Source organism: Apostichopus japonicus, chromosome 20, assembly GCF_037975245.1.
Source record: "Apostichopus japonicus isolate 1M-3 chromosome 20, ASM3797524v1, whole genome shotgun sequence".
Taxonomy (NCBI): Eukaryota; Metazoa; Echinodermata; class Holothuroidea; order Aspidochirotida; family Stichopodidae; genus Apostichopus; species Apostichopus japonicus.
In genome coordinates this window covers 4858265-4872849 of record NC_092580.1, presented here as the reverse complement: position 1 = coordinate 4872849, position 14585 = coordinate 4858265, and the positions used below count along the sequence as shown (strand labels likewise).

At 38.7% G+C, this 14585-nt stretch overlaps 1 protein-coding gene across 2 annotated transcripts; it reads left to right on the top strand.

Moving 5' to 3' along the window:
- Positions 1–540: 540 nt before the first annotated feature.
- Positions 541–14409, top strand: LOC139961123 (uncharacterized). 2 transcript variants are annotated; one of them, XM_071960027.1, is made up of 13 exons: positions 541–825; positions 1901–2083; positions 4473–4607; positions 5324–5659; positions 5830–5996; positions 6744–6817; positions 7540–7654; positions 8772–8893; positions 9631–9826; positions 10267–10332; positions 10657–10815; positions 11077–11134; positions 11543–14409. In XM_071960027.1, the coding sequence occupies exons 1-13, from the start codon at positions 729–731 to the stop codon at positions 12691–12693; spliced, it is 2859 nt and encodes a 952-aa protein (XP_071816128.1). In that variant the 5' UTR covers positions 541–728; the 3' UTR covers positions 12694–14409. The 2 variants fall into 2 exon arrangements, with proteins under 2 accessions (XP_071816128.1, XP_071816129.1); XM_071960028.1 differs by lacking the exon at positions 541–825 and having other exon boundaries at positions 1947–2087.
- Positions 14410–14585: the final 176 nt, after the last annotated feature.

Below are 14585 nucleotides of genomic sequence, written 5' to 3'. Positions count from 1 at the left end.
TTTCAATTCAAACTTGAACAAAAATAAGGATGAAATATGTTTTGCCAAGGGTGCTAAAGGGTGCCCTTGGCCAGAATTTAGTCTTTATATGTCGTGGTCCAAAAAAAGAAACAAAAAATATTTTCTATAGCTATTGTGGCAGCAGACGCATCGCTCGTTACCGCACATTTTCACGCTTTTATTCGCCGACTAGGGCAGTCGGCAACTTTCTTTCGCGAGACTGCTACATGAGATAATGACTGAAGACGTATACTCAGTTCTTATTCAAATTCCGAACCTGGACAAGCAAACGCCAAAGATATTGTGTTACTGCACCAATTGATGCACCAGTCCGCAAGAAAGAGCCACAAATGCTGCTTGACCAATGTTTTGTCGGATATTGGCTCCATGTACATTCCGCATACCTAGCAATATACAATCCCTATAACACCACTGTACACCTCACAAAAATACGGAAAACTTCGGGAGTTTCCCTTGAATGACGTCATCAAGTTCCGGGAACACTGGAAAAGTGTGCTAGATTCGTCATACCATTAACCATCATGCATTATCTCGGTAACAGTACAAAGACTACGTTGTCCGCTACACACAATATCATACAAGCCTAGCTTACTGCGTTTTGTAAGTCACTTGTAGGATACGGTTGTGTCAATTAATCAAGTATTACGAGGAACAAGTACCAAGCCAGGCCTGAAATTGACATAAATCCCAAGCTTGTGTCAGACAACATGGCGCAATTCATTCGAGATATTCCTCCGAATATTCTGTTTAAACTGTACAACATGTTGGACGTACCGGGCACACGAAATAACTGGCGAGAGTTGGGTGAGTTACTATATGTTACTCATTCGTCATAACAGGTTGCTTGGGTCTCTGCAAATTACGTTGTTTGTTGTTCAGTTGCAACTTTACACCCCCCTAGCCACGGCAGTCCATTATTAATACTAATTTGACACTATTCATAGTGCTAGGTGACCCAACGTCTCTCATTTTGAGTGACAGTGTTTGATTTCCGGGGACGGTCCACAGAGTTCTTGTACCATAGCCGCTAAAATAGTTGATTTAATGTGCCCAGACTGTTACTGGTGTCCCTGGAAGTTAGCCCAATTTTTTTTAAAGGCTATGAATAATGTAGAACTTCATCTCTTAGCTTGAAGGTAAGCCATGGTTGCTAACTTAACCTAGGCTACATATTAAGTTCAGTCACACACAAAAGTTAACAGTAATCCAGATCACTGAATAATTTGACAGGCTTTGATTCTCAAATTTACATAATCTTTTTGCAATTTTCTTAAATTGCAGTTATTTTTAAGTTCTTTTATTCTGGATTGCATTTCAGACTAAAAGCATGTACGTTTATTGAATTTTTGTACAAAGTTGGCAGTTTGAAAAGTTTAGCAATTGACCATGTATCCTTTAGCTGACCACCAAAATTAGATGCCTTCAAAATTCCAGCTGTCTCTTTGAAGGTACATCTTAAATACTACCCCATGTCATGTCACTGAATATCCCCAATGAAAGATGATCATCCAATCATGGTAGGCTGTGCTAGAACTTCCTTAGCAACGCCTGCATGTGAAAAATGTGAGGAATCATGTAATCATCAATGGTACTGGTTCATTGCCTGTATACATGTTATATTATAGTAGTGCAAAAAATATACCAAATAATTACCTATTACAGCTACAGAGTAACTTAAATATATGACAGACAAACGCAATGACGACTGTATAACCTAAATTGTATTCTAGATCTGCTTTGGAATGTAGCACGCTTGGCTTTGAATGAATAACATGATGTATGCAAATTTAAGACATTCACGTACGAATAGCAAAAGATCCAGGTTATCAATGCAAACTACGTACTTGTCAATAATGATCTTTTGTACACATTATTTTAGGAGCCTATGCTGGATTTGGTATGGGAGACATACAGTGCTTTGAGAAGGCGAAGTACAGCGGAGGAAGTCCGACAGAACAGCTTTTGAGAGTGTGGGGGTACAGGAATATCCGGGTCACCGACCTCTACGAGACACTCGCACAAATGAGACATGCACAAGCCATGAAGCTTATCAAGCACTTAGGTAGGTAAGCCGTTTTTAGACACACAATGAATATATGTACCTAAACGTAATTCCTGTGAAACTAATTTAGCGCAAAAGTAAGCCTGATTTTTAGGCACAATGAATATATACCTAAGGGTATTTCCTGTGAAACTAATTCAGCACTTACGTAGGCAAGCCATTTTACACACACAATGCATATATACCTAAGTGTATTTCCTGTGAAACTAATTTAGCACTTAAGCCATTTTTACGCACACAATGAATATATGTTTTCCCCTGAAACTAATTCAGCACTTGGGTAAGAAACTCCCACCCATCTGTGAGATAATACAAGTGCTGTTACCCTACTATGTGCAGCTTCTCCTTCAAGATAGAAACAACCCACATCTACACTTGTACACATACTGTGTCTCCATGAAACTAGATAGAAGCACTTAGGTAAGCACTTGGGTAAGCACATGGGTTATTACACACTGAGGTAAGCCACATCTACACAGTTTGTATTCATACTGTGTTTCCATGAAACTAGAAAAGTACTTAAAGGTAAGCACTTAGGTTATTACACACTCAGGTAAGCCACATCTACACAGTTTGTAGTACACATATATCTAGATGAGCAATGCAGATACTGTACCTCCATGAAACTGCAATTAACCACTGTTATAGGTATTGCGCTTAATTAGGTTAAGTTCAGCACTTAAGATGTTACGCCATATATACACAAATATTAACATATACACTGTATCCCCATGCAGTTAAAGATAAAGCTTCTGCATCAGTCAATTGGTCCAAAAATTTGGTGCTTGTGTTGTTGAACATGACAATATATACAATATTCCTCGAAATGTTTCATGTTCTGTCAAAGCCTTGCTGGTTAAACAAGTTTAACAGGTAACCATTTTAACTATTGAAGCATATTTGCTGTTTCACTTTTACCAGCAAAACTGAGCAACGATTGTGCAATCATGTATCCTCATGTTCACTCTGTTCGTGAATGGAAATAACGTTCCTTTTATCTATTGGTAATTATAATTCTGGTTCAGCTAGTCCATATTTATATGGATTACTCGCTTAGGTGTACACGTGATGTATGACGTTTCTATTTTGGAGTTTTCCTTCCTTTAGGGAAGTGATGACAATAGGAACCAATTGTTCCTGTTTAATGGACTCAGCAATATATGCTCTGTTGCAATAGTGGTATTTCAAGTTGTTAAGTCCCTTCTGATATCAATAGGCAAACATCCCCCCTTCCCCCCCCCTCCACTTAATATTACTTTTCTTTCTTTGCAATGCTTGGAACATCACCCATTTTACAAATTTATATTAGCCAGAATATTTGCCTATAGATGTCTTTGATAAAGGTTGCAAAGAACTTTAACAATATTTGAGGAAATTTGGGACTCGATTCAAATTGAAACTAGAACAATTAAGTTCATTGTAAGATTAGTTTGGGGATACCAAAATGCTGAGAAAGAAAACAAGGAACTGAAACAAACCCTGAGTGACTCGTTTACTCGTTACTCGTTAGAAGCTGATACCAATCTTAATATATTACCATTTAGCAGGATATTGTATTAAAGTACAGTCAGTGGATGTTTTTAAGTCAGACTTTACCAAAGTATCACTATAAACACTTCTTACTGAAAAAAATGTCTTACAGTGGACCACGGCTTGTTAGGTTTGACGGTCGGTATATAAATTTTCCTTTTTCCAACCACGAAACGGTTGTTCAGTATTGGACTCAAATTTTTTATAGAAATGCTGTAAACTTGCGAAGAAGGTTTTGGAAAGCGATTTCGTGACAATTATGAATTCTCCAAATCATTCTGTCAACTTTACGATTGTGAAAATAGACAATTAAACTATCTCAGTGTGGAGACCTATTGCTTTTAGGAGACTTGGCAATAAAGTGTCTAGTGAAAATTAAGCATGGGTGACCATTATTGGACTTACCAGCATATTTGGGGTACAATACTGATGACGACCTTTCGGAAAGCGTTTGCTCGAGTCTTCTTGTTCACTTTATTTATTTATTTATATTTTTTCTGCTTTCTCTTTTCTTTTGTTTTTCCTTTTATTTTTGTATGCACAAATTTTAATCTTTGTTTTTTTAAGTTACCATTTAGAAAGGTAACTGTTGCAATATAACCGTATTCTCTAGTTTACGCATAAGCCTTCTAGTTATTTGCAAAGCAGACTAAGCCCCTGTGCATGTATCTAATGGTGTAGGTTGTTTAAAGGTAGTCTGTATAGGCCCCAAATTATAGCATGCTATAATTGATATAAGTTTTTAAAAAGTACTTTCCTGGAGGTCTGTACTCTCCAAATTAATAATTTTTACTCTTTTCACTACTTTTTAACACCATTAATGTTTCTTTTTAAATCCCCCTGTTTCTTTTAATTTTAGTTGACCCAAAGTTACACTATATGATTGATAACATCCAGGGAAATCCATTGGATAATAACCCACCAGAGAGTAGACACCAGCCACCAAATTATATGAGTCCCGCTACTCGCCCACCAGGGCCACCAATGGCTCCAGGTAATGAAAACAAAAATTATAGTCCGATTTAAAATATCTGACGTAATTTACATAATTTTTATAGTTGGGGTAAATGTGTAGTTTACCCTTTCATATTGTGATATCTTCCAAGGTTTAAAATGCAATTTACTGAGTGATAATATGACATTTCAAGCATCTATTTTCTCGATTCATTACTTTATCACTTTCCTGTGATATTTAGATGTGGTTATGAAGCCATAAGTAATTATGAACTCAGATGAAACAAAATTTTGTTCTTAAAGAGTTTCTTGTCCATGATGCAGTAACCTGCACATGATTACAAAGGTGGCGAAGGGATGAACCTTCGTGGATGGGATATTCTAGGCCCAGAGAAATGATTTCATTCTTCTGCGAGTGAACTGAGATCCCTTGACTGAAACTAATCCCCCTAACTCATGATTTAGGTGGAAGGCCCATGCTATGACCACCTGCCCTCCCCCCACACCTTCCCACCCCACTCTTCCTGTGCACATCACTGCCAGTTTATCTTTCAAATATGGTTGGACATCTTCCCTTTTGAAAGAGCCAAATTTTGCCGAATAATCTTGACTAACTCAGCCTAGTGTTAATTCTTGGATTTCGGGCAGGAATTATAACTTATAATGGTATCATGTTGTTGTTGTTTATTTCTTTTTTTTTGCTCTCTCTATATTTCTGTAACACATCCATTGGTGTTTCATTGTTCTCTCCGACAGATAAAGGGATGCCCACATCACCTGGATACCCACAGCCAAGCATGAACTATCTCAGACCCGAGGATCAGTACAGACCAAGTCATCAACCGTCCGCCGTCGAACCCAACAACTATTTTCTGTCCTCGCAACACAGCCGGTACATGCCAGGCTACACTGTGGGTTCTAGCCGCATGTCCCCCGGAACAGCAAACCCCATGTCAGTCGGGGGACCCAATCAGCCGTTCAACCACCCAGATAGCAGATTATGTCCCCCGAGTAGCCCCTATGTGCAGCAGCAGTCACAGGAATCACACGCGCCGCCCAGCACAGACATCAGTCGGGAAGAAAGACAAAAATGTAGGTGAACATTACAGTTGAAGTATCGGTAAATAATCTAATAAGCAACGCTAGCCCCCACATCCACACGTTTCCACAATTTTTTGATTTTTCACTGCAACAGCTGCAAATTTCAAACCATCTCCATGGCAACTCCGTTAATTTGTGATTCTGTGTGTTTGTTCTTTCAGTTTTGGACTTTGTGGTCTTTAACACAACGTTACACATGGATTACGATGTCATCAAAAAAGCTACCAACAACTTTGACGAGAAGAACAAACTAGGAGAAGGCTCCTTTGGAAAAGTTTACTTAGCCGACATTAACCAAACGAAATATGCTGTGAAAGTTCTCTTACAGGTATTGAAACTGATCCATTTCATTCGTGACAAAACTAAAGTTGTAAAACTGAAACTAGGATTGTTCTAGAAACATATTAAAATTTGCTTCCATAACCTGACTTTGTTTACTTGTTATTGATGCCATGGCAACAAAAATATCGCAATATATTTAAATTTGCAGTAAAAGTTCTATTATGGGTATTAAACTTGACTCATTTCATTGTGACCAAAGAAAAGTCTGAAAAACACTGGATTGATCTAGAAACATACTGTATTTAAACTTGCTTCCATTATATTCCTGATACTATTTACTTCATGCCATGGCAACGACAATTTTGCAGTATTCATACAAATTTAACAAAAAAACATTCCCTCTTTTTTGGATGCATACCAAGAGTGTTGGATGGAGGTGCATACCTCACTGCTACAAACATGCAGCAAGCATTCCTTATATTTATTAAAAATTATGAAACCAAAGCTAAAGGTCTGTTGAGGTGGCCATAAGGCTACACACCCTCACTGCTAGAAGTACCAAGTGACTGACATGTGCTGACATTCAACGAGTTAGCTGTGAAGACAATTTTCCCATGTGGGGTTCGTATGGGTGGAGGTACGTGTGGCATCGTCCGGAAAAGTAAACTCTTTAGAGACTTGTGGAGCTTTGATCAAGCCTGAAGAGCACGGTATGTGCTAATCTGATATGTATTTAAGTCGGTGGAAAATATTCAAATGTTTGCATGAAACTTTTTCTTTTTTCTTTTGACAGAATGATAAATTACAAGTTGCTTTTCACAATAACCACAGGTCAGATCAGTCAAAGGAACTTAGTGCTCTGGCACAGTAAGTACATTACAGTTATATGACTCATCCCTCTCCTTCCCCTCTTCCCCTCACCCATTTATCCCTCTCCCCATCTTCCTTGTGCCCCTCACCTATTCCCCCCTTCACCTCTTCTCCATACACCTCTCCCCCTCAACTTCCATTATTTCAATGCACAAAGCTTCTAAAAGGCGAACAAACAGTTTCACAAAAGCTAGAATAAATTAGTTTGCTGCTTGCATGGTTGACAGTGGGAAGGGGTAAGGGAGGAGGTAGGGGGAGGGTTAGGGAGGGGGTAGGGGGAGGGTTAGGGAGGGAGGTGCCATTGAGAGGAATGTGTGTAAAAGATAGGAAGTATTTGTCATCACTGTCACAGCAACAACAACAAAAAGGGTTAAACTTTCACATGTATGAAACATTTCAACATGTTTGTAGAAACAAATCACCAAAGTGACAATATAAGGGGATTGTTTAACTTGTATTTTCATCGACCTATGCAAACTAGCAAAGAGAAGGCACCATAGAGAAATTTGTTAACACAAGGGTACCATGCTGTACCTTTCCACATATAGATACTGTAATTGAATGAGTTTATACTGTACAAGCATTTCATGGAACTCACACGAGGCAGGAAGTTTGAAGTCTAAAAGTTCCGCACATGATGTCATGTTTCCTGTTTCCATAGCGATAACCACCTTAATACTAGAGTCAATCTTCAGCCTTCACTATTTTTCCACCGACAGGTTCAAGCACAAAAACATTGTCTTAATGTCCTTCTTCTCTGTGGACGGTGAGAATCCTTGCATCATATACGAATATTTGGAGAACGGATCTCTAGAAGATAACCTTTTAGGGAAGGTGAGCATTGGTAGGGAAGTTAAAGTTCAAAGTTGAATTTTCTTTCGGTTGTGGAGATAAATCACTCTTATTGAATGATCCAGGTATTATCTGATATTTTCATTTGATGTTAAAGAATAGTCCAGAGGTTTTTAATGTTAAAAATTAGATAACCCGAAAGATACAAAACAACACTTTGCCAAAGCTTTCATACATATGTGCTTTACAGGTTGGAGAGAAAGTGACATTTGAAATTTACCACAATTAAACCCCCAAAGTTTAAACAGTGCGGACATGATTGTGATGTCGCAGATTCGGTTTCTCTAGACAGCCAAAATTATTTCTAGTTCCACTTCTGCTGGGTCCTGATTGCCCCCCCCCCACCACCATAAAAAACCCTTCCTAGCAATTATAGTAAAACAATATTTCAGACCCTTTACCAGTACATCAATGCAGCACCACTAAATTGTAGTATTGTGATTTACAATGGATTGTTAGGGAAGTCTAGCCAAGTATAATAAACAAAATGGAGAGAATTATCTTGCGCTAAAACCAAGTTAAATGTGATTGAGGGACTCAATCACCTCAAGTTATTTACGGCATAAATAATTGTTTTGAAACAATCAGAGTTTCAATCGTGTATGGAATTTGGAATGGCAAAACTTTCCTTGGAGTTTTTGAAGTCTTATTCAAAATCTGTAAGTTTGGCAAAGAGACATCTGTACAGTGTCTCTATGGGGTTATGGTCCACCTAGGTTGGAACAATGAAACAGTGTCAGGAATTTGAAGTTTTATTTCAACATCTATACGTTTGGCAAATAGACATCTGTACAGTGTTGCTATTGGATCTGGGTCCATCACCTAGGTTGGATATAGACACAGGGTGAATCCCAGATGTCACAAACTTGTTTGTACTTTGTAAAATATGTGGAGGGGGATGGGGGTTGGGGGGGGGTTGAGGTAAGGTTACCATATTCTTTCAGGATATCAGTGGTGATGATATTGCTGTTAAGCCCCCTCCTTTCCCCACTCCCCCAATGTTGATATCAAGGGATTGTAACTATACACTGTATATCTGAAGGTCACTTGTGTGAAACTCCCTCACTTATATAACATGCAATATTTGTTTTCTTCTTAGGGAGGAAGAAAGCCACTTTCATGGCAGAAAAGGCATTCAATCGCAGAAGGAGCAGCACTTGGTATTAACCATCTGCACAAGGCCTCGAAGACTGCACCACTTATACATGGGGATATTAAAAGGTAGTGGTTCTTTCTCATGATATACATTGGTAATGAAATGGAAGTGATTGGTGAAAACCAATATGCACAAGGACTCTAAGGCTGCACCACTTATACATGGGGATATTAAAAGGTAGCCATTCTTACTAAAAGTATACATTGGATATCAACAAGGAGAAGTGCAGGGTAAAGACCATCTACGCAAGCTGAGACTACACCACCTTTAAATAAGGGTACTAAAAAAATGGTTCTTTCACAGTGCACAAATTGTTATAAAATGGCAATCATCTTCACAAAGGCTTTTAAGACTTCAGCACTTTTCCATGGGGATATTAAAAGGTAATAATTTTCCTCGTGGTATAAAATGAAAGTACTTGGTATAAAAGTATTTTCACAAAGGTTTTTAGACACCACCACTTATGGGTGGGTGGGGGCCGGGGGGGTTAGGGGGGTTGGATCTTTACAGATACTTAAATTTAACATTTTCCCCCCTGTATTTTGAAATGAAGTAGGCTACTGTCTACAGAAGGACTAGATCATACCTCGTATTTGGTGTACATCCCTTTCCAAAAGTGAAAGCACTTCTATGTAAATATCTACCCCTATGGGGACAAAACCCACTTTGACATATGACCCACCTAAGACTTTATTTTACCTCATTTAATCGATCCATCGGAGAAAAGTCTCCGAGAGAATTTGCATTCCTCTTTTGGTTTTTCCGAAGACTGTACTGTTTATAATATCCTTCTTCTTTCCAGTGCGAACATCCTCCTGGACAAATACTTTGAGCCCAAAATCGCAGACTTTGGATTGGCTAGACCGGGCCCTACCGATGGGCGATCTCACACATTCCTGAGGACACAGTTTGCTCACGGCACTCTCCCGTATCTGCCCGAGGAGTTCAAAAGGAACCTGCAGCTATCTATCAAGGTTGATTCATTCAGTTTTGGCGTGGTAGGTGTATATTTGGTGGCGTTATATATATATGGGGAGATGTGTATTATGATGTGTATTATGATGCATTGCTGAAAATGTTCTAGGCCTTGTTTCGATGGTGGATGACATGACAGAAAATGATGTATCTTCCCGTTATCTGACCAGGTTGGAACCTGCGGATATCTACCACACTGAGCCACCCACTTTTCAATTTGTCATTTTTTTTCTTAAAAGATATTTTGAAAATGAGAAAACTTCTTTACCTCTCCCCCATGATTCTGGGGCCCATATATATATATATATATATATATATATATATATATATTTATATATATGTATATGCATATATATGTTTATATACATATACAAACCAACCGTATTGTTATGATGTTTACTTAAGATACTTTCCCGCAGGAACTGTGTTCAAAATGACTGATTATTGACGTTTTCAATTACAGGTGTTGATGGAGATACTGACAGGAGAGAGGGCCTACGACGAGAGGCGAGAACCTCATCAATTATTGGTAAGTGAAAAAATAATTTACAAAACGATTGGAATAAGATACATTCAGTTGAATTCTGATGTGATTTGGTTATTCCATTCTAAGGATTCTCATTACATTATCTGATCCACAGTATCTCTCTTCTTAACTTATAATATTAAAAAAAAAAAAGTTCAAGCTTCATTTAATCATAGTTTAAATAGTAAATGATATTGGCTTTAGCCCAACAAATTTTCTCACAATGAAAATGAATGATATCACCAATATTTCCTACCAGAAAAATTCTTGTGTTTCTGTTAACAGTATGAGATGCTAGCAAAATTAATGATTGATCTCTATTTGTAGTCGAGCTATGTTACCGAGGTGACCAAGAATAAGATGATGTCCATACAACAGCTGAAGGATAAGCAGTGCCCTGATTGGCCAGACAGACCGTTCGGACAAGTGCTCAACTTGGCAGAGAGATTGGTCGGGAAGTACAGGCAGAGGCCAGACATGGACGAGGTATTAACATACTTAAAAACATTGATCAAGATTTCTGGTTAACTAATCTTGGGAAATGGGCAGTGGATTTGGTGAGGGGGGGGGGGCTAGGTATTGGGAGGATGGTTTGCAGTTGATGGTTACATTTTGTCATAGTAAACCATGTTTAGCTTGATGCTACATTCATTCAAGCCAATATAATTCTGTCTGTTCTTTGGAGATAACTAAACAGCTATCATTTCATTTTTGCTCATTTTTTATTTATTTCTCTCTTTACTGCAGGTTCTCTCTTGTTTAAAAGCCATTTTCTCCGGTGAGGAGGTTGGAAATGAAAATGAAGGTAAACAAACAATATTATTAATTGTCCAGTACACAAGAACTGTTTCATCTATTTAAGTCAAGGGCTGGAATTAACCTTCAGGGGGAAATTAGAAGAAGGGGGGGGGGGGGGTTTTGGGTTTAAATTTAAATTTCCTGTCTAGTTCACTAGCTTAAAATTCAACTGAACGATATTTTGGTTGTGGTCTCTATATAACTTAATAGTTTCAAAGGTACTACCTGTGGCCAGATTGGCCAGAATGGAAACTTTTAACTACTAGCTTAAGTTATAATAAATATCTGATGAGGATGGTTTGCAGAACTGACTGACGAGTGAAGTAACATGAAGTGGAGAGAGATTGACCAAAACCAGGTGACTTGTAAAATGTTCAGAGTTGATCGCTAAATCATCTCTCTTTTGTCTTGACAGCCAATGCAGCACAGAATGGCGACTCCCTCTCAAGTTTGGAGTCGTCAGATTTGGGAAAGAAACAGGATGAGGCTGCCAGCCTGCCTCCGTCAGAACAAGCCGTGATGGGTAAGGTGGAGCAGAGGGACCTTCCTAAAGATTCAGCACTCACCGAAGACGAGCTACAGAGGCAAAAATCAATTGAAGACTTTCACAGAAAATTGGAGTTGATGTCATTAGGGGTGAAGAATGAACAATGTAACCCCCCTGGACACCGCCCCACCATGGGGACAGAGAATGACACTCCATACGGTGGGGAGCACCCACCCGACCTGTCTGAACCGTCCTTCCGTGGCGGTCATATGTTAGGACCCAGTCAGCCAGGTCTTAGAGAAGATCGCCCCAGGTGGGACGACTCAGGCAGACACATGCCAGAAATGTACCAGTCTCAGTTGAGTCCGCAGAGCGGATTCAAGCAGAACGGATGTTACGACGCAGGCAAATTGCCGCCGGGTGGAGCTAGGGACGCGCCGTTTAGCAACGTGTATCAGGACAATTCCAGCACATCTGGATCTTCAAACAACCCTTACTCGTACACCCATAGGTACCTGGGGGGTAAAGAAACAGCCACGGACAGAGCATTCTACGAGGGTTACCGGCTTGGATTCCAGAAGGGATTCCAAGAGGCGGTGCTCCAACAGATGCAACTGAGAGCTATGCAGCAGGGGAGGGAGGACGCCGGGAGGCTCTTCCAACCCCCCGACCAAATGTTCCCCTCCACACAAGCAGGTCACGAGAGTTACCCGGGGCATCCCCGATCTTCTCCCGCGGGTCATCCGGGGCCTCTCTCATCTCTACCCCAGAGAGTAGAAAACGTTCAGAGGATGGGTCCCGTCTCTCCGTCGATGAATCACGTCCCACCCGCTGCGAATCTCGGTTACGGGGCCCCCGCCCACGATATGAAACAATTGGTATCTGTGGACCGACAGACCAACAGAGCCAACTCACCGCTGACAAACAATAAGACGGACGATGCAAAGATCACCACCTCTGGTGAGCTGTCCGAAACGAATTCCCACGAGAAGTCGGTCGCCGCGCTGAGGACCAAACCGATCAGTCTCGATGAATTCCGATTTCAGAAAGAACCACAGCAGTCCACAGAACCAATGTAAAGGAATATACTAAACAGTGAATCATCCTTCAACAAGAAAGAAATCTAATCTATAGTGATATTTTTGTGTGTCTTTAATAATAATGGAATATGGGATCTGGGATGTTAAATTCTCATCTTAAGTTTGATTTTGAGAGTTGGGTTGTCAATTGTTTTGCATTGATGTATATAAATATATTATTTTGGTATAATCAATATAAACCATAATTCAACATTATAATCAAATGGCATTAAAAAAAAAATTGGGGAAAATGTTAGTTAAAGACCTTATAAAATGTTGGCCAATATCTAAAGAGACCTATAATACAAATAGTGTATACATAGGGTGTCCGAAACTTTGAGAAATTCAAACGATTTTTGTCTTTTTCTATTACGCTCTGATCATTGTTTTTTAACTGAAATAATTGTTATCCAAGTTCCTCCCTCATACATTGGTGCTATGTTCATTCTGACCTGTAAAGATTAACCACAAATCAAGTACTACTCCTTAAAACAATTTCCCTGTTGTAAGGGTTGTAACAGTTTGTAATGTGAAGTGCCCTTTTTTTACATTAGTGACACATTTTCCTGTATGATTATTAAAGATTTCATTCATGTATTATTTATTTTATATATAAATATGTGTTTATATATATATATATATATATATATATGTATATATATATATATATATATATATATATATATATATATATATATATATATATATGGTGCTACGTGGGTAACAAAACAGTTCTCCTTGTACATAAATATCTGCTGCCACTAAGTACTATTTTTTTACCCATATACATAAGGTAGAGTAAGCAAAACCAAAAAAATCATTTTCTAAGGAAGGAAGGAGGAGGGCCTAAACTTTTTTTATTTGGAATATAGATGATCCTCCAAATATTTTTTTAGTTTGGGAACTTTTGTGTACTTGAATACAATCCCCACATAATTTCCTTAATTATGCGAAGTAAAGATCGCATGCCGAATATCCAATCTACTGAAATTTTCCAACCAACATTTTGAGTTTTACCCCTGAAAGTGTTGTAAATGAAAATTCAAACGCAAAGTTTTTTTGGGGGTTTCTTTTCTTATAGGCACTAAATGTTAATACTAACCAGTCACAGTTAATTTGTATAGGGCTGTATTAGGCTAGGTGAGCATAGTGCACAGACTCTTATGTACACTGCTTCGTCTTCACGTTAAAATAAAATAGTCAAATGCTGCTTAAATTGAGAGCTTTTTTCATTAGGGAAGCGACATTTTTAAGTTCCCATGAGAGAAAAACAAAGTGCTACAATGCAAACTGATGTGGGGAAGTTTGTGAAACAAATTACTTGTGTGAACAACCATTGGTGAATTTTTTTCATAGCCTCGGTAAAGTGTCACACATCCCTGTGGGACAAGGAGTATGGGATGCGATCAAATTTGAGTAAACTAGAGCATACAATTTGTTCACTGGTTTGGAGATTCTACAAAACGTTGTAGCTCTTTTCATGTAGTCTTGACACACACTTATAAATTGCATTCTTTAAGTGGTCTTTTAATTTTATTTATGATTTTAAAGTACTTTTTCCAGTGCGGATCGAGTGACGATGACATAGAAATGGGTCCGGTACCTTGAAGGCCCAACTATGTGTTTTCTTTTTTTAGGTTGTTAACTTTCTATAATTTATAAATATTTGTTAGATTCGATCGTTCTAGTAATAGATCAGTACTAAACTAAACTTAATTTAACATTTTCCTGTTGTCTTTTTGGATTTTACTCTCCAATGGCTTTTTTGCCACCTCCCGTTTCTCCTTGCGAGCTTAGACTTCACCTACATCACATCACCTACATCACGTCACCTACATCACATCACCTGCAGCAATCAGTCAATCAGTGAAGATGACGACCATGTACAGTAG

Coding starts and splice junctions, on each gene's coding strand:
- LOC139961123 (XM_071960027.1), top strand. CDS start 729: ATGGCGCAATTCATTCGAGATATTCCTCCGAATATTCTGTTTAAACTG. Junction 2,084..4,472: donor GAAGCTTATCAAGCACTTAG/GTAGGTAAGCCG, acceptor TTTTAATTTTAG/TTGACCCAAAGTTACACTAT. Junction 10,816..11,076: donor AGAGGCCAGACATGGACGAG/GTATTAACATAC, acceptor TCTTTACTGCAG/GTTCTCTCTTGTTTAAAAGC.